The 21,497-nt window shown below is 37.6% G+C and overlaps 1 protein-coding gene across 7 annotated transcripts in view; it reads left to right on the top strand.

The window, feature by feature from the left end:
• TRAPPC9 (trafficking protein particle complex subunit 9) overlaps nt 1–21,497 on the top strand; it is a 508,634-nt gene that overhangs the window by 67,691 nt on the left and 419,446 nt on the right. For all 7 annotated transcript variants that reach the window (XM_056330195.1, XM_056330194.1, XM_056330196.1 and 4 more), the window contains 3 exons: nt 8,202–8,328; nt 9,916–10,048; nt 16,115–16,278. In XM_056330195.1, the coding sequence (XP_056186170.1) occupies nt 8,202–8,328; nt 9,916–10,048; nt 16,115–16,278 (424 nt within the window). The remainder of the gene's footprint in view (nt 1–8,201; nt 8,329–9,915; nt 10,049–16,114; nt 16,279–21,497) is intronic.

The following is a 21,497-nucleotide window of genomic DNA, read 5'->3' as shown; positions in this document are numbered from 1 at the left end:
TGGCATTTCCCTCCAGCCAACATTGTTCTAATTTTCCAGTCACATCTGTGAGCTTTCTAGAATATGCGAATAGTTATTACTTTATCACCAGAAGAAGCTCTTTTGTTTTTATTTTAATAATTCAAAGCGGTGTTTAATATTTTAAAATGTTTTGGTTTGTTATTAACATGTACTCATGCCTGCAGTCCCCATGCCCCCTTGTTTGATTCTTCATCATGTATCACATTCTTTCATATTATTTAGTCTCATAGAATAGTTTTCATAGCAGGCATATCTTTTTCTGTCATTTAGTGGTATTTTCAGCTTGTTTATCCCACAACTGTTTTCCATCTGTATGACTCAGCACCTTACCTTTGCTGCATGACTACTTGATCAAGCCTGTTTCCAGTGACTGGCTGTTCTTTCAGTTCTCCATTGCTTGAATTCCTTTGTTCTTTATCCTTTTAATGGTTCACCATCCAGCAACACGTTAACTGTCCTGAAATCTGTAGTCTTATTCCTTTTTTTCTAATTTTCCCCTTTCCCTTGTCTTACAATTTATGATTTGTTGTCTGCTAGCTTACTTGTTTCATGTTAAATGAATGCTGGAAGTATTGATCCAAACTTTCTAATGTGTCTTCTTGTTTGGTATGGCTGAAAGTTGTGATGGTAAACAACTTGGTATTGAGCACAAGCTGTTGAGCAGAACAATTCCCTTTCATTGAAAGGCTTCTCTAGCTTTTTTCATTGTTGGAAGTATTGATGCTAAGTACATGTAGTTTAATTAAGGTGTGCTTAAGTAAAAGAAATTGAATTTTTAGACTTGACGCGAGATTGTGAATGCAAGGCTTCGGTCAGTGTTGCTCAGATGGTAAGCCCCTGTACTGTCTGAAAAGTTGATTTTTTTTTGTTGTTGTTTTACTTTATTATTGTCAAAATTCTTTGCCGGTCTTTGTTCTTGCTGTTTATTCCTTGTCATGCATATTCATGATTTGGGATGCTATGTAGATATCTGATCTTCATTTGTGTCCCATTTCTGTGTTACTTTTCTTGTCTTGTTCTATTGTATGCTTTTGTTTTGTCCATATAATTAGAAGGCTGATCTATTGAAAGGTGGAATAGCATTTGTAAAACGACAAATGCAAGTGTTTATTCATGGAATATGGAAGTGGTTAGGTCCAACAACTGTGTGTTTCAGTCAATAAAGCAAACTAGGGGAGATCATAGCGGTGATCAGAGGAAATGGTTTAATAAAATCTAGCAGGTACCTTAAATCAACAGAGTGAGAGACACACAAAAATGAGCCTAACTAGCTTTGACTGCAATGCATTAGACTGAATAGTTTTGTTACCCTGGTGGTGGAGCCCAGGTTAACAGGAGATGTGATGTTCAGCTGTAAGTAAGTGTACACACTTTTTCTCCCATGAATATTGATTTCTGTATAGACTTGTTCAGGTATGTGAATGATAGCCTCTACATCTTTTGCAGTTTTACTAAGCCTTTTTTTCTGTCCAGGTAAAAATGACCTTCAGATTTCTGGCCTTCAAAAAAATCCTGGGAAATCTTTGATGGATTTATTTTGTATATTGGGGCAAATGTTTAAAGCAGTAAATCATGGTACAGTCTAATGAGTTCTACCATTAAAATAAAATGCATGTGAAGATGCACTGCAAACTGTGTTGCCCTCTAAGATTTCAACTACTTTTTCCTGTTTCTCAAACTTGAAAAATAAGTTTACCTTATTAAAAGCACCCCCCCCCCCCCCAAAAAAAAAAAAGAAGCCCTAACAAAACCACAACCAAAAACCAACCCCCAAAAACCCTGAGAAATTTTTAGGCAATGTTATTTGAGTGAAAGTGTTTTTTTTCTACACTTATTGTAGAAAATATAGCTGTGGCTCTAAGAAGGCTACAATATATGCAGAGCAGTGTAAACTGCGTTTAATAAATTAATACTGCTAAACTAAAAATTACAACCCCAAAACACGTGGATAATGTAATTTATAGTATTAAATCATTATTCAAGAAGAAAGCCTTGGTTCTGTAGTTCTCTGTAGGAGTGTGTAGTTATTTGCAGATGATTTAAGTGTAGTATTTTGATTAATGATGCTATAAGAATGGCTGGTTTTTTTTTTCATAAACTGCAAAACTATACCATTAGCCCAGAGCTCTATTTTGATGTGTAAAAATACCATCTAAAATTTTGATAATTTTTTATGTATAAAAAAGTCCCGTAACTTCGCTTATTATCATTTAAATTGTTTCCATGAGCTGCTCTTTAGTGCGTTCACATCTTCGTACTGTTTCTGCCATCTTGAGAGAATATTTACTTGCTGATACACTACATTTATTTGAAGCTATATTTGGCAAGACTGTATACAAAAAAGGTGAAGGTGGAGGAGTATAAAAACGGTTGTGTTTGGTGTTTTCTAGGTCTGCCTAAAAGAACCTTGTTAGAAATAGTAGGGGGAAAATTTTCTTTTAAATAAATATTGGTGATTTTTGTGTGAAGTATTAGGTAACAATATACAAAGTATGTGTAGCAGGAAAACTAACTTTGAGGGCAGCGTTACTTTAGAAAAAGAATGATTGCCTTTCAGGATTTGTAAGTAAAGCCTAAAAAAAGCAGTTACATACGTGGTTTTAACAGCATCCCTGAACGCTACCATTTACATATGAGTTGTTTCTCTAAAACTAAATCGAGGTTTGAAGTGATGTGTGATAATAGCATGCATGTATTCACTCTAAGACAATTTAAATTGTTTTATAAGAATACAAGGAAATGTAAAATTGTGGGGTTTTTTTCGTGTGATTCATACATTCCCTGGAGGAAAAGTTGTGTACTGGTAAACTTTTCCTGTGAGGCCAGAAAGAGCAGCGACTACTAAAGATTACTAAATATTGTTACTTGAAATAATGTATAAGGCTCTAGAGAGAAGAAATCTAACATAATAGAAATAATTTTTTTTATTTGTTTATTTTGTTTTGTTTGGGTAAAGGATAGGACAGTACTTCAGCCTTGATTTTCACTATTAAACTAAAAACTTGTTAGGCACCAGAGGGCAATGTTGGGCAAATATTGCTGAATTCTGCTATTCAACAAAGCTGATATTGAAAATGTCTTTCAGACATTCTAGATATGTCATTGTCTTTTAAAACTTGTGTGGGTTATGTTTTAAGGGTAAGTATCTCGATTTCAGTTCATAGCTGGAACTCCAAAGCCTAGTTGAGGTTTATATTGGTTTTTTTTCGATTTTGATGACTTTTTATGCTTTCTTTATATCTTTACTTCTAAAAACTTGAAGTTTTACTGAAAAGTAAAACTCTCATAATGAGAGAAACAAATGCTGTATTCTCCTTTGTGTGGTAACACAATTGAGGCTCTTCAATTTCTAGTCCAGTCATGGTATGTGCAGGTGTTTTGGCATTTGCATTGTATTTGTTCTCTAGAAAAATCTTTTTGTTTTCATGGGTTTTGTTGTTAGAGAGTAGGCTGAGAATGCCTTCTTAATGCATTACAAGAAAAATACGTTGTGCTCAGGACTTTGCTTTAGCAGTTACTTGTGACCAACAATGCTGTTTTTGTGATCGGCATGATCCAAGGGTGTCATATTAATATAATTTCAGGGGTTAGGGAAGAATGTACACGGTATATACCAACTCCCCCCCCCCGCGGTTATTAAATCATTTTAATACTTGCAATTTCTCATAATAGTAACTCTTCCATCTTGTCCATAAGGATGTGCATATTTGGGGTGATTGTACTCCAGATACATTCATGTACCTATTTGTCTGTTACTGCCTGTATTTATCTTGATTTTTCTCTGGATTTTTTCTGCTCTGAACATACTCAATTTAAAACCTTTGGTGAGGAAGGTGCTCTTCTCTGACAGCTGGGTTGTAATCATTGTTTTTCCTGAACCTTGACCATTAGCCTTTAAAAATATTACCATATTACCATTGATGTATTTAATTTTTCTGAGTTCGTTTCCCTATTGTGATCTTTTAGTTTCTCCAGGATTACTTGGCCCTGATCCATTCCAAGCCTCAATTCCCTGCAATGAGGGAGCTCATAGGTGTCATAGATCAAAACTGCGGCTGGGCAGTGAGGTTTTTGGCTGGCAGCTTTGGGGTAGTATGGCAGCTTGTATATGTGCATGTATGGCCACTTCAGATGTGATTCTTGAGACTGTGCTGCTTTATGGTCTGCCTTGAGGTTATTTTTTCCTTTACAGAACCCTGAAAGGCTTTCAGGGCAGTGTCTTCCCACACATCCCCTCAATCCAACTTGATCATGGAGGATGCCTAATTGCTGGGTTGGGATACTGATTCATATGAAGTAAGAGCACGAAATTGGTTATACTGCAGGAAGTGAAAGGGATGTATAAATGTATGTCCTGACACGCAGCTTGAGTAAAAATATGAAGTGGAGAAGTAAGAACATGAGAGAAGGCTGTATTTACTCATTGCTTCCCTCTACCCCTTGCCCTAAGGAAAACTGGGCTAATTGGGACCATGTTTTAACAAAGAACTTCCCATATTTCAGAGAAGTGACCTGACTGTAGTTTTGCAATGGCATTGTAATTTCTTAGCATTTTGTATATATTTATAGGCACTTGGTATACTGGCTGGTTTGGGGACTTAGCTAGGAATGGAAAAAATGGTGTGTATGAATTGCTACAAGACAAGTTCAGTGTAGTATTATGAGAAAGCTTGAACTGGAAAGGCTTTCCAGTTTAACCGCTGCGTTAATGTCTCGGATGGAGTGACACACCTCACTCAAAAGAGGGAAGTACCAATATGTTTATTGTTACGAAATAGCGATTTAACAAAGTTTGATAGGAAATGTGACAGTGGTTTAATAAGATCTGGTGGCAAGGTGCACTTGAGTAATTACTGCACAGAGGACAGGGTCAGACAAAACTGTCAGGGAGACCCTCCCGTTGAGTCATGAGTTCAGAAAGGACCCACTTGCCTTCTCAACTCCTTCTCAGGGGAGAGTTTAGCTGTAGCTGGATCCAGACTTAGTCTCAGACTTGGTCAATGGTTTATGTCTAAAGGACTGTATGTGCACAATCTATCCTTTATACCGCTTAGCTAAGATTTCAAAGTTTAGCATGCTGTTAATCACTTACCAATGACCTGTTGCAGCAAGGAATCTCTTACCCTCGAGGAGTAACTTTGAGAGGTGCCCCTGCTCAAGGGGAGATCCTGGTGTGCAGCCTGCTGCCGTGCAGGAGAGCTCACCAGGCCCTGAGCTGTCCACTATTGATGGAGTAAGATGATTGATTGATAGTCATATTTGCATACTGACTACAGAAGTTGGTTTCTTTCAAACTGGGCTTAAGTTGGACCTTGGCCAGCAGTGTTAGGGGGTATATTGCTCAAATTAAACTTTGCCTATCGTGTCATTATCCACTTCGAGCCAGACACAGCCAGCATGACCAGATGCAGCCATTTTGACCGCCACAGGGGGTTATCACTTGGAGCGTTGTCACAGGAACAAAGGTCAGCATGGGGGCGGGAGCACACCACCACAATTGAGTTACCTAATCCCTTAGAGAATACCACTGAGGGAAATTCCAAAACTTCCTAGATAAACATGCTGGGAATGGTTCACGTGGAGTTGGTTCTGCTTCAGAGTAGGGAGATGGGTCGGATAATACTTAGGAGTCCCTGTCAGTTCTGTTTGTTTACATTTGCTATAGGTGGTACTAAAGAAGATGTTGGAGGGGCTTTTTTATCATTGATTTTTTAGGACTTTTAAGTCCTTGAATTTAGTTAAATACTGAATAATCCAGATATATTTGAACATTTGGCCAAGTGATACTTCAGTGCTTTTGGGACTGAAATAATCTTACATACCCGTCTATACCTGTTTTAAAAGTGAGTTTTGGAGTGTGTGTGGCATCACCTTTTGTTCATGTTCTAAGATTTGCTTCAGCGAAAGCAGAATGGTTATTATGAAGACTCAGGTTAAGTCAGTACTAAAGTGTGAATGCTCACCCCATTCCTGTGGAATGAATCCCACTGAAAGGATTCATGGTCAGTCATATGCAATGAACTATGTTTCATCATATCTAAAATCAGTTTTTATTGGCTAGTTGTTGAAGTAATTACTTTGATAGCCTTATCCTGAAATATTGTGAGGAGTATTTCACCAAGAGTGCAAATACGGCCTGTTTAAACTCCCAGCTACATAAACATACCTTTTTGAAATGTAGTGATCGAGCTTGCATTTGTGAAGTGGGAATCAAAAAGGGTTAGTGCTCTGATAGGCTGCATGGTGAATATATAGGAAGACAGAAGTAGGTTTTTACTTACGTTTTTGTGGATTGTTTCTGACAGCTGAAGTCTCTTACGTGAAACTGGGAGAAAACTACAATTCAGTAGAAATGAGGGTTTGACCCAGCATTTTTTTATAATTAAATTGATGAAATCTGATTTTGTTCAATGATAAGGAATTGGGTGTTGTATCAACAGTACTGAGTCTACAAAGAAGAAATTTCTAGAATGAAGGATTTTACAGCTTTTGGGTGTATTATAGTCTTGATGACATCAGATCTTTGGTAGGAGAGGAATCAAGAGAACCTCACAAAGGTGTTCAGTTTGCTTTCTGGTGTGTTTAGAACTTTGCTGTTAAAAATCTTAGTCACAAAGCATGTATTTAGTTATGTAGAATGTACATAAAGATAGTTCTTAATTTTCCAGAAGGCACACTGCTTTCCTGGGAAGGAATAAATTCTGGTAACAGCTTTTAATTTGGTTGGGTTTTGACTGCTGGTAGGTTGATTTTGGGTAATATCTAGGAATTGCTTGAAGAAGACTTTTGCTGGTGGTTACTCCAAATGCAAATCAGGCCATTAAAGACTTAATATATATGACAGGTCAGGTTGCGGTCACTGGCTGAGTAATTCTGGTGGTGCCATTTGTGGTTTTTTAAGTACTTGTTATACAAGTATCAATTTTCCTAATTTCTAATTGGAATTAGAAACATCAGATGGCTAGTCTGCCTTTTACAGCTGACACGAACATTAGAGGTGCACCATTCAAAACCCAATTGAATTAAAAACTAGGCAGATAGAGATGTTTTCAGAGGGAAGCAGTGCTGGTGGTGTGGCACTGTGCAGCTAGCATTGCTGCTGCTTAAACTCCTTGTTCAGTCCTCAGTCTCTTAGTGGTTTTTGGTGGCTCGAAAAATGAATTTTTTCATCTATCTTTACTTTTTTTGTAGGGTTTTATAGTTCATAGCATGTACCTTTTTCATAGAGTTTTGAGTTCCTGTGAAGCTTTCTCATGGAGTTAAGGATCAATCCAGCTGTACTTTCTGCATTAATTGATGGAGATATTTAGATGGTGTCTTTATTAAAAAAAAAAAAATAATAATAAAAAAATGTGTATAGAAAAGCAGCTGGTAACTTAGACTTACGTGCTTTACAACATTACATTTCTTACTTGTAACAGTATGTTCTGTGTTCAAGCATTTCAAATTTATTAACCAAGGTTAAAATAACCCCCAGTCTGCTAAGTACAGTAATGCTGTGTTTAAAAAGTTTGTTACATAATTTTTTTCTTTCTGCTTAATTTCTTTTGTCCCATGTTTTAAATAGAGGATGCTAAAAGATTTCCCTGACACTAAAGGAGTAAATCATACAGTGCATCTGCGGGCATGTAGGCTTGATAGAGGATCAGTGTAGCAAAATGAATGCCTTATTCCAACTCATTGAAACATTAAGGTTGGATGGTAAAGCTAGTCTTGCTTTATTATCTGTAAATACTTTTTTTTTTCCTCCCCATGGATAAATATTTTCTACCCAGGAACTTTAATTAAAGCTAAGAAGAGCCACTATTGATGTTTGATTGCCACTGTCCAAAATATAAGCAAATATATAAGTAAGGTCACAGGTACAATTAAATTAGGTACAAAACACCAACATGCAGATTTATCACTCATTTTTACTGTGCTTGGGTATAAATTTTTATTTTTCATACATTGTTCCCACCTGAGACTCTGAAACACATTGAATACAGATCTTGCCATATTTCTAGAGGCATGCTTCAGTCACTGGAACTTAAAAACCAAAATAACTGCTACGAGCAAATTGGAATGAATCATAAAAGTTTGGGTGATACAATGCAAGACATTAGAATTTTAAGTATATATCATAAAAATGTTAGTGTATATCATAAGTGGATTTATCTGTGATTCTCTGACTTTTTCAGGGTCTCTTGACAACAGGAGTAGAATTTGAGTCTCTTCCTGCAGCTCTTTCTTTACCTGCAGAATCTGGTCTCTATCCAGTAACTCTTGTCGGTGTTCCTCAAACTACTGGTCAGATCACTGTCAATGGTAAGCAGTATCCTTAGTCATTCTCTTCCTAGTGAAACAACCATGTGTTTTACATCTCTGTGGATTATGTAGGTTTGTATGTCACGTAAGTATTTGCCACTCTGAATTCCTCTGGGTAAGGAAAAGAAAAACCCAAACCCATAAATGTTTTCTTTACTAGACTGCATTAAAAACATAGCCTGATAAAGCACTTGGTTGCAACAGCAGTAATGAACACATATTTACAGTATCTTGTGTATGAGAGCAAAAGGATAATGAACTCAAACTCCTCTTTATTAATGCTTTCATTTGGAAAGCTTCTGAGGAGGATTACTTGAATTTTTTCATGAGAATGCAGAAGATAATCTTGCAGTTAGTTTTTCTTAATTAATCATGTTCATGTAAGATTACAGAAATTTTTTGCAGATTTCTTCTGTAGAAAGGATTTAGCCAATGTGTGTAGTCTGTTGCAGTTGAGATATCATTTCATTAAGAAGCCTAAATAACGTTGTGTCTGTAGTAAGTAAAGAGAAGTAAAGAGCTTTTGTAGAAAATGAGCAGATCAGTCTCCTGGAAAAGGAGGGATATGTGAAGATGATAGCTTTAGCACATAGTAGGGCTGAATCATCTTACCAACACAATTTTAGGTACATGTTCCTGGAATACAGAGTTACAGGAAAAGAACCATTTTAATAAAGCTAAACACCAAAAGAAGATGGCTTTGAACTGGAAGAAACTGTTCTGAGTTTTTCTTAAGTGCTTTTCTGTCTGCTTATAAAATAATTCTTAATTTGATTTTTTTTTCCCCCTCTCAGAAACTATTTCAGTAAATACAGAATAGCATCAAAACATTCAGAGCATTTATGCTGTAGTTGTCTGCTTTTAGTTCCACATGCAAAAAAAAATTATTGCAAGTAGAGGAGTTGATTTTTGTACCTGGTGACCGTTTGTGTGTCAATGTATCAAATTTTCCCTCAGATATAGTTTATATATATTGCCTGGTAAGGAATTGTTGTAGAGGTGCTTCCCTACTAAATTGAACTTTCAGAGGATAAGCTATGGTCTTTTATGGCAGGTGTCTGTGTGTATGCATGTGTACTTATTTTTTCCTAATTAATTTCCTTTGGGGTTTTTTTTATCCTTTGCTTCTGGATACAGTTGAGACTCTTTCCTATAAATGCTTTTTGGAGGAATTAGGGAACTGTTAACATATGTTGAAGGGTAACGAGTTTTATGCGGACCAGTGGATTAGGTGATGTGATATAAAATGCTGGTCTACGCTATGACTTGTGATGTTGATCTTGTAAAGGATTCTTACCATAATGCATGATAGAAATCATGGCCTTTTTAAAATTTATTTTATATGTCACAGATACAAGGGCATACATGTGTTGTTTGTATGCTGTCGTGTAGTTATAAATGTTGTTTAGGGCGTTTGAAAACCTTTTACATACTTTTGTGTGCTGAGAAGATTCTGCTGTAGAGAAGGTAGTGGGTGGTTTGGGTAGCAGAAAGACTGGTGAGATCTCGCTAGTAAGCTTAGTACTTTTCAACTTTTCAAGAAACAGAAAAATTCACAATATAGTGGTGTCTTCTTCTAAAAATCAGGTTACCATACTTCAGTTTTTGGAGTCTTCAGTGACTGCCTTCTGGACAATCTGCCAGGAGTGAAGACCAATGGCTGTACTGTCGAAGTGATTCCAGCTTTGCCAAGGCTGCAGATCAGTACCTCCCTTCCAAGGTGAGAAACTGAATTAAATGCTCATTTTATTTGGTTGTATCTAAACGTTAGTCACACGCTGAATAAAAACTGCTTTGTCTGAGTATATATTCAGTGCTTTAGTAAACTAAGACATAGACTATACCTGTGCTATCTACTTTGGAACATAAAGCTAAGTTTTTTTGTTTTACTGCTTGAAACCTCGGGATTTCATAGGTAATATTTTGAGATTTAATTAATTGAGGGAATGTAATGGTTATTCATTATTAAAGTCATACTTTTAAAAGAATGAATCCTTTAAAGGGTAAATGTTCTAAAATTTTGAAGTAAAGAGGTAATCCGTGGAACAGTGTAGGTTGGAAGGGGTGCCTCTGGAGGTCATCTGCTCAAGGATCTTGCTCAAAGCAGGGCCTGCCTTCAGAAGTGATATGACTTAAATGTTAGATCAGGTTGCCCAGAGCATGATCTAGTTAAGTTTTAATTATCTCCATGGGCAGTGTTTCCATCACCTCTGTGGGAAATCAGTTCCAATATCTGAACACACTCTCAAAAGTAAAAATCACCTCCTCTTCTTTTTTTTCAAACTGAACAAACACAGCTCTCTGAACCTGTTCTTGTATGTCATGTGCTCTAGCCTCCTAATAATTTTGGTAACCTTCTCCTGGATTTGCTCCAATATATAAATATTTCCATTGTTCAGGAGGGGCCCAAACTTGATACCATCCTACAGAAATGTTTAAGAGAATACATACAGAATATGTTTAAGACATACAGGAAGAATCAACTGAAATTACTTCCTTATACACTCACCAAAAAAGACGCAGTAGTAGTGTGGGGGTTTTGTGTGGCTTTGTTTTTTATGAAGCATATGGCTGACTAATTCCATGAGTTTAGAGAGAGCTGGTAAGACAGTGATTCAGTTCAATCTTTAGAACCTTTAAAGGTTCAAGAGCATTTACCCACTAAGCTGCATGTTGGTCACTGTATTTCAGAGTCTCACTATCGATCTACTGTCTTGCAAATAGCTGAATAGCTGTAAAAGTAGGGGTGTGTGTGTTGGTTTTTTTTTTTTTTAATGTCTTTTAGCTACGGATCAGGAAACAACCTTTTGTTACTTGTTACCATATTATATACGTCATACCTCTTTCTGTTCTATTGATTGGACAGTTTCAGCTCCATTTGTGATCCCTGGTGGGATGGTCATCAGTATCATATGATGCGAAGATATATATGTGTGTATATACATGTAATTTTTTAATTTATGTTGTTCTTCAGTATGGTTTACTTAGCAAAGCAAAGGAATCAGTTTGGTTCTGACTTCTCCATGCTGAACTCTACTTTTCTAATGTGGAATGGACTGTGTTGATGGCATCATATTAGAAAGATGTAAAGTAGTATCCTGGTTAAGACAGCAGAATAACAAAATGCTGCAATTGAATTACATGTTGGTAACTTCCCTATAAAAATTCTGCTAGCTGTGGAGTGTGTGTGGTTTGGCTGTAACCACAATTAATATTGGCTAGCCAAAGTTATGCATATATTAAAGAACAAGATGAATTTGAAATACCGAGGGAATTGCAAATATTCTTAAATGAACATATCATGTATTTTTTGTGGATATATGTTCAGCTGATGCTGTGAAACATTAATGAGTTCTTCTTTGTATATTGGTGTATATTGCCTTTTTTGTTGGTGTTGAATTAGTTTCTTCGGATGCTTTAGTTTGCTCAGTCTCGAGGCCTGTGATATCCTGGGAATACAGATGTGCCTCTGGCTACCTTACAGTATGCCAGAGGTGTCTCTATTTACCATCATTTACGCCTTCTCCCAGCCTCTATGATATCAGCAAATTGCCTCCTGTGATCTTGTCAACAGCATTTATCCTTTGGGTACTCTGGAGGATGATGTGCTTCTAGAAGACATGGTAAAGAAATGAAAGAAAGAACTTTCTTGATTTGCAGACTCCAGGATAAAATCTGAAACCGATTTCTGCCCTTTTGTCTTGCTGATTTGCTTTGCGTTTACATTTTTGTTGATACCCATCTTACCAACATTTGATGATCTATTCTTGAGAGTCCTTTCCTAACACAGCACAGTAGTTTTTATAGCTGATTGTCTTTGGAACTTTCTGCTGTAGTGGAGCTGATGTTTCTTAACTTTTTACCAAATGTATTTATTTTTGAAGTATTTTGAGATAATCTTGATACTGTATTTCTTGCCTTGCTTTTTTTGTAGGTGAGACTGCTGGTACATAGGAAATGGTTTGTTTGAAAGGTTAATGATCTATAGCTGTTAATAATTTCTTCAGTAGTTAATTATCTAATAGTAATTTTGAGGTGATAGTCATATTGGCAAGAATAATTCCAGGCCTTTCTAGGCATACCATAACGTCTTGCTAGAACTGTAAATTTTTTTTTTATTGATCTGTGTTATAGAGGGTCAACTTAATAAGCTCATTTTAGCAGGAGCTGCAATGAAGCTTGCTGTGGGTTGAGAATGACTTTGTCGGTATATATTATCATCATTATATTATATGTATTTATAATTATGCTTAAATTTATATGTATCATATATATAGTATATAAAATAGTACATTATTGAGTAAAACAGTCTTGATGGAAAAAGCCTATAAAGAAAGAAAATGGAGGGAAGAAAATGACAGATTTATAAATAATGAAAGACTTCTAATATGGATGACCTTAGACAAATATCACTTCCACAGGAACCAGAAATTTTTGAAACTGCATGCTAGTGTGCCAGGTATTAGGTTGCTTGCTTTCCAATATACTGAAATAATTTGCAATACTCATACACTCAAAATTTTTTTGTGGGCAAAGAGGAATGTATAAAGCTAAGAATTTGACGCTTGTATGTTAACAGCCTAAAATACAGGAATCATTAGTGCAGATGCAGTTATTACAGAAGGAAGAAAAAGAGAAAAATATTCAGAAGAAGAATCACTAATAAATACACTTAAAATTATTATCCACACAATTCCCATTTTCTACCTGTTATCCTGGTGTTACGTTCACCCTCCCACTGCTCCTCTGGATTCTAAGATTGGCCTTTTCAATATGGTGGTACAGCATCTGGAGACCTTCACTGGGAGGAATGTGATGTTGATAATTGTTTTTCCTATTCTGGAAAACACTTGAGATAGTTTTTGTTTGCTAACACATTTTAATGCCTTGTACTTTATTAACTCAAGCTCCATGTTACATCCAAATTTAATATATGGGATGCTTTTTTTGTATATTGGATTCTTGTTTTCTTTGTTACCCCTGAAAGCTCTTCTTGTCCAGTTCCAGGTCTGCATTTCTTTGGCGGTTAGTGAATTGTTTATAGCTGTGGGGCGTGCAGTGCTAAGCCTGTGCCCCACCTCTTATCATCCCATGCCAGTAGGCCTTTGCATTCAGTGTCTCCCCTCTGCAATGCCTCTGCTGTCATACCAGTCCTGTGTTTCTTTCACTGTGTTAGCCATAAATATTTCATTCTACCTAGTACACTTTCTTGTTACTACTACCTATGTAAAGTTATGGTTGTGCCATACAGAGGTAACAGAAATAAAGCAATAAATAGCATAGCCACCAAGCCAGAAGAAAAACTGCAGCTACAGCTACAGTAAGTCAAACCAAATTTGCAGGCAGGTCAGGACAAGTTCAGAGCAGGCATGGAATCAGAATGGTTTGTCTTGGACAGCTGGACAGTCTAGTCCAACCCCCGCTGCTATAGGGTTCCACTGGATCAGGTTGCTCAAAGCCCCGTCCAACCTGGCCTTGAGCACTGCCTGGCATGGGGCATCCACAGCTGCTCTGGGCAACCTGTGCCAGTGCCTCACCACCCTCATCGTAAAAAAAAATTCTTGCATCCAATCTGAATTGGCCCTCTTATTTTAAAACCATTGCCCCTTGTCCTGTGACTACAGGCCTTGGTCAAAAATCTTTCTCCATCTTTCTTATAAGCCCCCTTGTAAGAACCAAAAGACCACAATAAGGTCCCCCTGGAGCCTTCTCTTCTCCCGCCTGAACAACCTCAGCTTTTTCCACCCTTCTTCACAGCAGAGCTGTTCCAGCCCTCTGGTCATTTTTGTGGCCCTCCTCTGGACCTGCTCCAGTAGGTCCATGTCCTTCTTATGCTGGGACACCAGAGCTGAAGGCAGTACTCCTAGTGGGGTCACACCAGAGCGGAGTAGAAGGGGAGAATCCCCTCCCTCGACCTGCTGGCCATGCTGCTTTTGGTGCAGCAGCCCAGGGTACAATGGGCTTTCTGGGCTGCAAGCGCACATTGCTGGGTCATATCTAATTTTTCATCCACCAGTATCCCCATGGCAAGCCTTAGTCCTAAGGCCTTTCCAGTTCAAAACAAGGCTGGTGGCTATGCAGTTCTTAAACAAGAATTGAGATGGTTTTTAATTTAAGAAGCTGTATTTCAGAAAAGGACGTGTAACCTGAATTAGCTTGGGCTCATGTTTCAGATGTACATTTATACAGTAATTGAAAATGCCATTTATTTGGTATGCAATACCTTGATACTTTTGTCTAAATGTAAGGGGAGAAAAGAAATTCTTTCTTTGCTGTCGCTCCAAATGCCCAAGCTTCAGAGTGCTGCAATGATAACTGTACATGACAGTAAATTTTAAATATCAAAAAACGTGTGTGTAAGTACTTGTTGTCATAGATGCATTCTGAAAGACTAAAATCTGCTTTTGTTTGTGGAGGCTGCTTATCTTGTGCTAAAGAAGGGTAGGATCAAAAGGAAGGATAACAGAAATACCTGCCAAAAGAAGTTACTGAACCTGGGTTTATCAACAGATTTATTGGTCATTAATCTCATAGCTTTTGCCCTTGTATCCTTGATGCCTTCTGACCACTCTGCATTAGCATGAAAAATACAGTCAGAAATTGAACCTCTGCCCATCTGTCTTGTTCTGCAATCCTCCTTCCCTTGTTCATGTTCTAAAGAGTTCATTTATATTTGCAATTTCACCTTCCACAGAGTGATTTTATTCCAGGATCCACTCCTATGAGGTTTATGCCCTCTGCTGTCCACTAAAACTGCATTCTCTCAACTCCTGTATTACTACTTCCTAGCAAAGGTCAAGGTTACTGTTCAGTTCTCCTTTATCCATAATGTGTTGCCATAGCACTGTGCATATCTGCCATTTCAGTAATTGGCTGCTTTGACACATTTGTTACTTTAAAATGAAATGCTTGATACTTATTTAAATAATTTCTCATGTTTCTGAAGCTTTAGATACCCATGCATTTTCTCAAAGAATAATTTTTGTTTCATCTCGAAGTTATTTTTACAATATATATTGCTCTGCTAAGTATATCTTACCTCATATTTCAGATACTGTGTATGATCCCTTAAGAAACCAGTTTCTGGATCGATTGTGTAAAACGGTGCTACTTACCTGTCATTAAAGGTGTTTGTCTTCATTCTGCATTTATCTTATGTTGGTGGAGTTTGGGAATGCCTAATAACATAAGATAATGTATCCTCGCTTGTACAAAGTTTTAACCTTTTCTGAGGTTTCTTCCACTGGTTGACTTCATTTTCACTTTTGTAATCTTTATGTGCTGGTCGGAGCACCTTACGGACTTCAGGATCTTGCGGAGGACTGTCACCCTCATTTCTTATGTAGTGCTCAACTTCTTATTCTCCTCATTTTTAGTTTTTATTTTTGTGTTCAGCTTTTGATACTTGTTGTTACTCAACCCCAGTGTACAAACACTGGTAGCTCAGATAGCACTGTTGTCAAGTTTGCTCATTCTAACGACCTGGTCTTGCACTTTTTCTCTTTTCCCTTTCTTACAGTTTTTGCAGCAATTTTAAACAAGCTTTCAAATTTAGGAATACATATTTTATATCGTTTGAAATCTGACTTGTCATGTGCATAAATTATTAATGTTTGTCCTCAATGGTTATAAAAATTACTCTGGTGAAATTAAGAATGGGAAATGGTATCTAGTATCGTCAAGATTGCAGAGCAGTAGTTTCTGAGTCTTCAAAGAATAGTTAGAGTATGGTAACTTGGATAGAATTTAATATTTTTATCATAATACTTTGTGTCACATTTTGTAGGTCTGCTCATACGCTTCAGCCTTCTACAGGGGATGAAATTTCTACGAATGTGTCTGTCCAGCTGTACAATGGAGAGACCCAACAGCTTATCATTAAGTTAGAAAATATTGGAACAGAACCACTGGAGAAACTAGAGGTCACAGCAAAAACAGTCAACACTAAGGGTATGTATGCTGATTTATGTTTAGGAATTATATTGATCACTTTTTCTCCTATAAAAGGGGACTACTGTTATACTACTTTTAGGTCAGTTTAAATACCATAATCCCTGTTACGGAACTGGAATCATTCAGTTGGATTTTATTGTAGGAATATAGAAATGAAAGAGGATGTAAGAAAATGTAGAAAGAAAATGAAAGAAATTGTAGAACCATCTGTGTGTCAAAGGGTCACCTGCTTTTTGGAAATCTAGATTTCATTTTAATGTTACTTGGGGAAAAAAAATCCTGAGGCAATGACTAGTAAAAAGCAAGAATCTTGAGTCTAAATTATTTTCTCCTTATGTCTAAATATACTGATTAGTTAAATTACCATTAGCGGTGATGTTGTCCTACTTGAGGGGGTGGAAGTAAATAAGCCTACTTCTATGTCACTCAGTGAGCAATCAGAAAAAAACAGGATAAAAGACTTTAAAAATCAAGGCAATAAATAAGCTATGGGGAGTTAAAAGAATAATTGAAGGTATGGAGGAGATACAGTACATCTCTTTCTTCCACTTAGTTCTCCTAAAATACTCTGTACATGTTAGTAATAAAGTAGTCTGATAGGTGAAGATTGCTTTTGTTTTGTGATGTGTTTTACAGTTTTTGTTTTGTCCTCTGAGGCATCGTTACAAAAATGATATTAACAGAATATTAACAGAACTGCAGATGACAAGGAAGATAATCCTTACTTATGATAGAAATACCTTATTTTATTCTGTCAGTGCCAGAATATAAAACAGTGTGATACCTCGTGATTTTTGTACATTTCAGTATTTATGCTTGTGATTTTTTTGTTTTGAGTATCCTCTTCTCTACAACCTAAGAGGAGTTGCCAATCATCTAAGAATAGATTTTCTGTCTGAGACTTGTTACCAAAATAATTTTAGAAGCAGAAACATATGATGACTTACTGTTCTTATTTCAGTAATTCCAGCGTGCTTCTACTGTGCTAGGTCCTGCACGTATGGAATGGAGAGACCAAATACAACATACACATTAAATGGTGGAGTTAATGTATGGAATGTATTAAAGGGTGGAATATATGGGACTTTGAATCAGATGCTAATCAGACTCTAGAGTACATAACATTATGCAGTTAATTGATTCAGAATTTTGAAAGATAGTCTTGTCAGCTTGAAAGCCATTATCTCTCAGTTAAAACTTTTGTTAAAAACAATGGGGAAAAAGAAGAGTTGATACACTCCGCTATGAGTTCAGTAAAACTTTAATTTTACTTCATCCTTCATTTTCTTTCTGTATAGAAAATGTTTACAATGAAGCCTCTCTTGTATTTAGATCTTACATGTTATTAAGCATGATAATAATTGTCTTTATCAGAAAAGGGAAAATTTCTTTTGAGTAAATTACAGATATGCATACTCAAAAAATGCAAGACTTAAATTGCCATTTTGGAAAACCAGAAATGAGAGTGAGTTTTGAGAACCATCAAATGATATTTGTTCTGAGAGTGTGAGAACCATGCCATCAGAATCATAGAATTGGAGAAATCTACGTGGGCAGGGACTGCTGGAAATTATCTTAAATATTAAAGCAAAACTTTGGATTCAGCTTGACAGGACCCTGGATAACATAATCTTCAGTTTCTTGCATTGTATCACAGAGGTGAAATGCCCCTGTATTTGGAAATCTATGCTCAAGATGAACCATGTTATTGGAGGACAATAAGTATGACTTGTTACACCACGTAAAAAGTGTATGTGATGTAAAACACTGAAAAACACAGTCCATGGCAAAAGAACTGATTGTCCACATTAAGCATGTAATTATGTTATTTCAGATGTGATTGTGTGTAGGTCCTGCAAAGGATGGACCTTTGCCTTTTTTAATGGACTCTATTCCATTTTAATTATTACCATAAAGTTACACAAATGCATAAGGATGGACTCATGGTACAGTGTGACATTTGACGTGGGATTCTGGTGGTCAACAGGGAACTAAAGATTTATGATGTCAGTAGCTCATTTTGATCAGTAAATACTACATGCATGGAAATAATGTGGATATGGCATCAAAACATCTGTAATACCAACACAAACTCTTAACTTGATGTTATATAGCAAGTTGAGAGCATATGCAGATGCTTATGAACTATCTGTAGTACGTTAAGAAGTTATCTTTTGGATATTCTTTACTACTCCTCAGATGAAAGGGGCCTGTGATTTAAACTTCTCAAGGTCTCCTTCAAAGCTGTTGGGCATCTTCGTCTGCCATGACCACAGCTTGCCTGTCAACTCTGAGAGCCCAGGAGAAGTTGTCCATTTCAGCCAAATATGAAGAGCTTTCAATCATTCTTTTGTTTCACCTGATTTGCTTTGGTTCTTGTAGTTTTGGCAGTTGCTCGTAAATCTTTTGCAGCTCCTGCATGCCTGCCTGTCTGACTTCCATTTCCTTACCTTCTCTTTCTGGGGCCACAACTTTTAGCACAAAGGTGAATGCGGTAAATGGCAAACATTCTTATTTTTTAAACTGAAATGACTGGGTGGGATTACCTGTTGCAGTGCAGTGACCTGACCTCCCTCCTTTGTTGTGTTAGCTATAGCCAGTCACTTTTCTTGAGGAAGCCCACTTCTCTGGCAGTGTTTTCAGTGGTATCTGGTTGATGAGAGCCTCTGGAGATCAGGCTTGCAAACTTGCCTTCCCTTGCTTCCTCTTTTCTGTTTCTTTCAGGTGCAGCTCTTTAGCTTTTTCACTCTGGCCTTCAGATAAATGAGCAGAAATTGCAGCTCACCCTGTGCAGTTCGTAAAGGACATCACAGGGTTTTTGAGTCCTTTAGCAGCCATGCATTATGGAACAGATCCTTAGGCAAATCAGTAAAAGGGACTTGTCATGCTGCCACAATAAACATGTCTGTCATGTTCTTTTAATGTCGCATTGCACCGCTGTCTACCAGGCGGTGGTATCTGTAGGTTGGACATCACACATATACTGTCAAGGTCAGCTCTGTGTCACCTTGTACTATCCCTCACCAGGTCAGATGGTCTGATACTTTTTTTAGAATGATAACATTTGCAAAGGGGGTTGCCTTTCCGTCCTTTTTTTCTAGTCAGCTCTTGTCAGAAGCTTGTTATATCTCAGTTAGGGGGTACACTCTAGTGACAGGATAAGAGGAAATAGCCTCAAGTTGCATCAGGGAGGTTTAGATTGGATAGTATGAACAATTTCTTCAACAAAAGGGTTGTTGAGCGTTGGAACAGGTTGCCCAGGGAAGCGGTTGAGTGACCGTTGCTGGAGGTACTTAAAAGACTTGTAGATGTTGTGCTTAGGGACATGGTTTAGTGGTAACCTTGGCAGTGCTGATTAACAGTTGGTGTTGATGATCTTGAAGGTCTTTTCCAACCTAAACAATTCTATAATGCTATGATAACCCAACTATTTGATCCGCTCAGGGGCAAATGTAACACCACTGTTTTCAAAGTTGAGGCACTGAGAGGAGTGTGCCAGGCATTTTTACCAGCCTCGCAGATGGTTAGGCTATAGTAGTGAGCATCAGCTGCATACGCTGAATGAACCTGGATGGTGAAACAAAACCTCGCTGGTCTTTCTTAAAGAATACCTCTGGAATTTAAACAGAGAGAAATAAATTCACCTGTCTAGCTGTATTCTTTCTACGATCTTTGAATACATCTGCGTATGGTTTCAGTTGTTCAGCTGTGCCAGACCACAAATGAATCTACTTTGAGGTCCAGGTAACCCATTTTAAGAACGGTGAATATCCTGGAATAGATCCATGTACCTCTTTTGCCAAACAAAACTGTAAAATGTTTCAAATTGGAGCTGGGTTATGTTGCATAGAGAGTTGTGAATGCAGGTAGGCTTTTCTCCAGTTAGCCCAAATGTCCTTGTGAAGGTAGGACACAGAGTGCTGGTAATCCAGCCCCAGTTTAGCTGCTGTGGTTTTACTGTCCAGGTTTCTCAGCTCAAGTCTCTTCCCCTCTGCCCACACTGGCTGACAGAGATCATGATTTTGTATGATTCTTACTAAAACTTTTTTTCAGCTCATAGGATAAATACCAAATCATTCATGATTGTAGAGCATTTTCTTTTGTCCTTTTAGGTATACTTGCTAATTGCCCAGAGGAAACTCTGCTAGATACATTTGCTTTGTAAAGAATGTAACAAGTCCTGCAAGTTCATTTCTGTCTACCAGGTCTGAGTTAAGAATGTTCTGGATTGTCTCCTCAATTTGAAAGAGGCTGGTTTTCCCCAATCTCAAAATTAATAATAGGTACACTGCCTAAAAGCTGATGAAGTATTAGTACTTTGAATCCTGTATTTCTGTTGTGCACACCCCACAGTTCCTCATTTACAAAAAGGTGCTGGATACTTTGCAGTGCTGAATAGGTAACTTTAATTTTTACTAGAATTTCTTGCAGTTGGAGAAGTTAAGATGTATGACTGCCAATGCCTGTGTGTTTGGAACCAATAGTTTTTCGGAGGCCCTGTGTGTTCTGCTAGGAATGTATACTTCAGCAGGGGAGGCATCAAGAATCAGACATGCAGATTACCATAGAAGTCTGAGGAACTTTGATACCTCGAAGCACATCAGATTTCTGTCACCAGGTGTCTGATCATACTTGCATTTAGTGTACCTTTGTGCATGTTGAACTCAGAGATGTGGGGTACCCTGGTCTTACCCTTCTGCGCTAGTTGGAAACTGCTGGTGTGTTTGTATTTTGTATCAGCAGCTCAGTTTGAGAAGCAGCAATTGGTTGGGTTGTGTTCCACCCAGACTTTACCTTTCAGCTGTAGTCTGTTACATTTTTCTTTCTATTTTGTTTCTTTTTGTCCTTACCTTTAAACTTTCCTCCAGTTTTCCAAGTGTTCCAGTTCAATTGTAGTGTTGCGAGCCATCTTGCTCAACCTCCAGGCATCATCTGTATCATCTTTTTATCCTTCTGTGCTGTCCTGGTTTCTGCTGGGATAGAGTTAATTTTTTTTCTTGGTGGCTAGTGGTGCGCTGTGTTGGATTTGGGGTGGGAACAGGCTGCTTGGGGACTTTCTGGTTTCTTAGGCCTTGCTGGTGGGAGGGCTGGAGGAGTACAGGGAGTTGGGAGGGGACTCAGCCAGGACAGCTGACCCAAACTAGCAAAAGGGGTGTTCCATAGCATGGGACTTCACACTCTGTATATAAACTGGGGGTGGGGGCATTGGCCAGGGC

The sequence above is a fragment of the Falco biarmicus genome, chromosome 3 (genome assembly GCF_023638135.1).
Source record: "Falco biarmicus isolate bFalBia1 chromosome 3, bFalBia1.pri, whole genome shotgun sequence".
Taxonomy (NCBI): Eukaryota; Metazoa; Chordata; class Aves; order Falconiformes; family Falconidae; genus Falco; species Falco biarmicus.
This window is presented reverse-complemented; position numbering and strand designations above follow the sequence as displayed.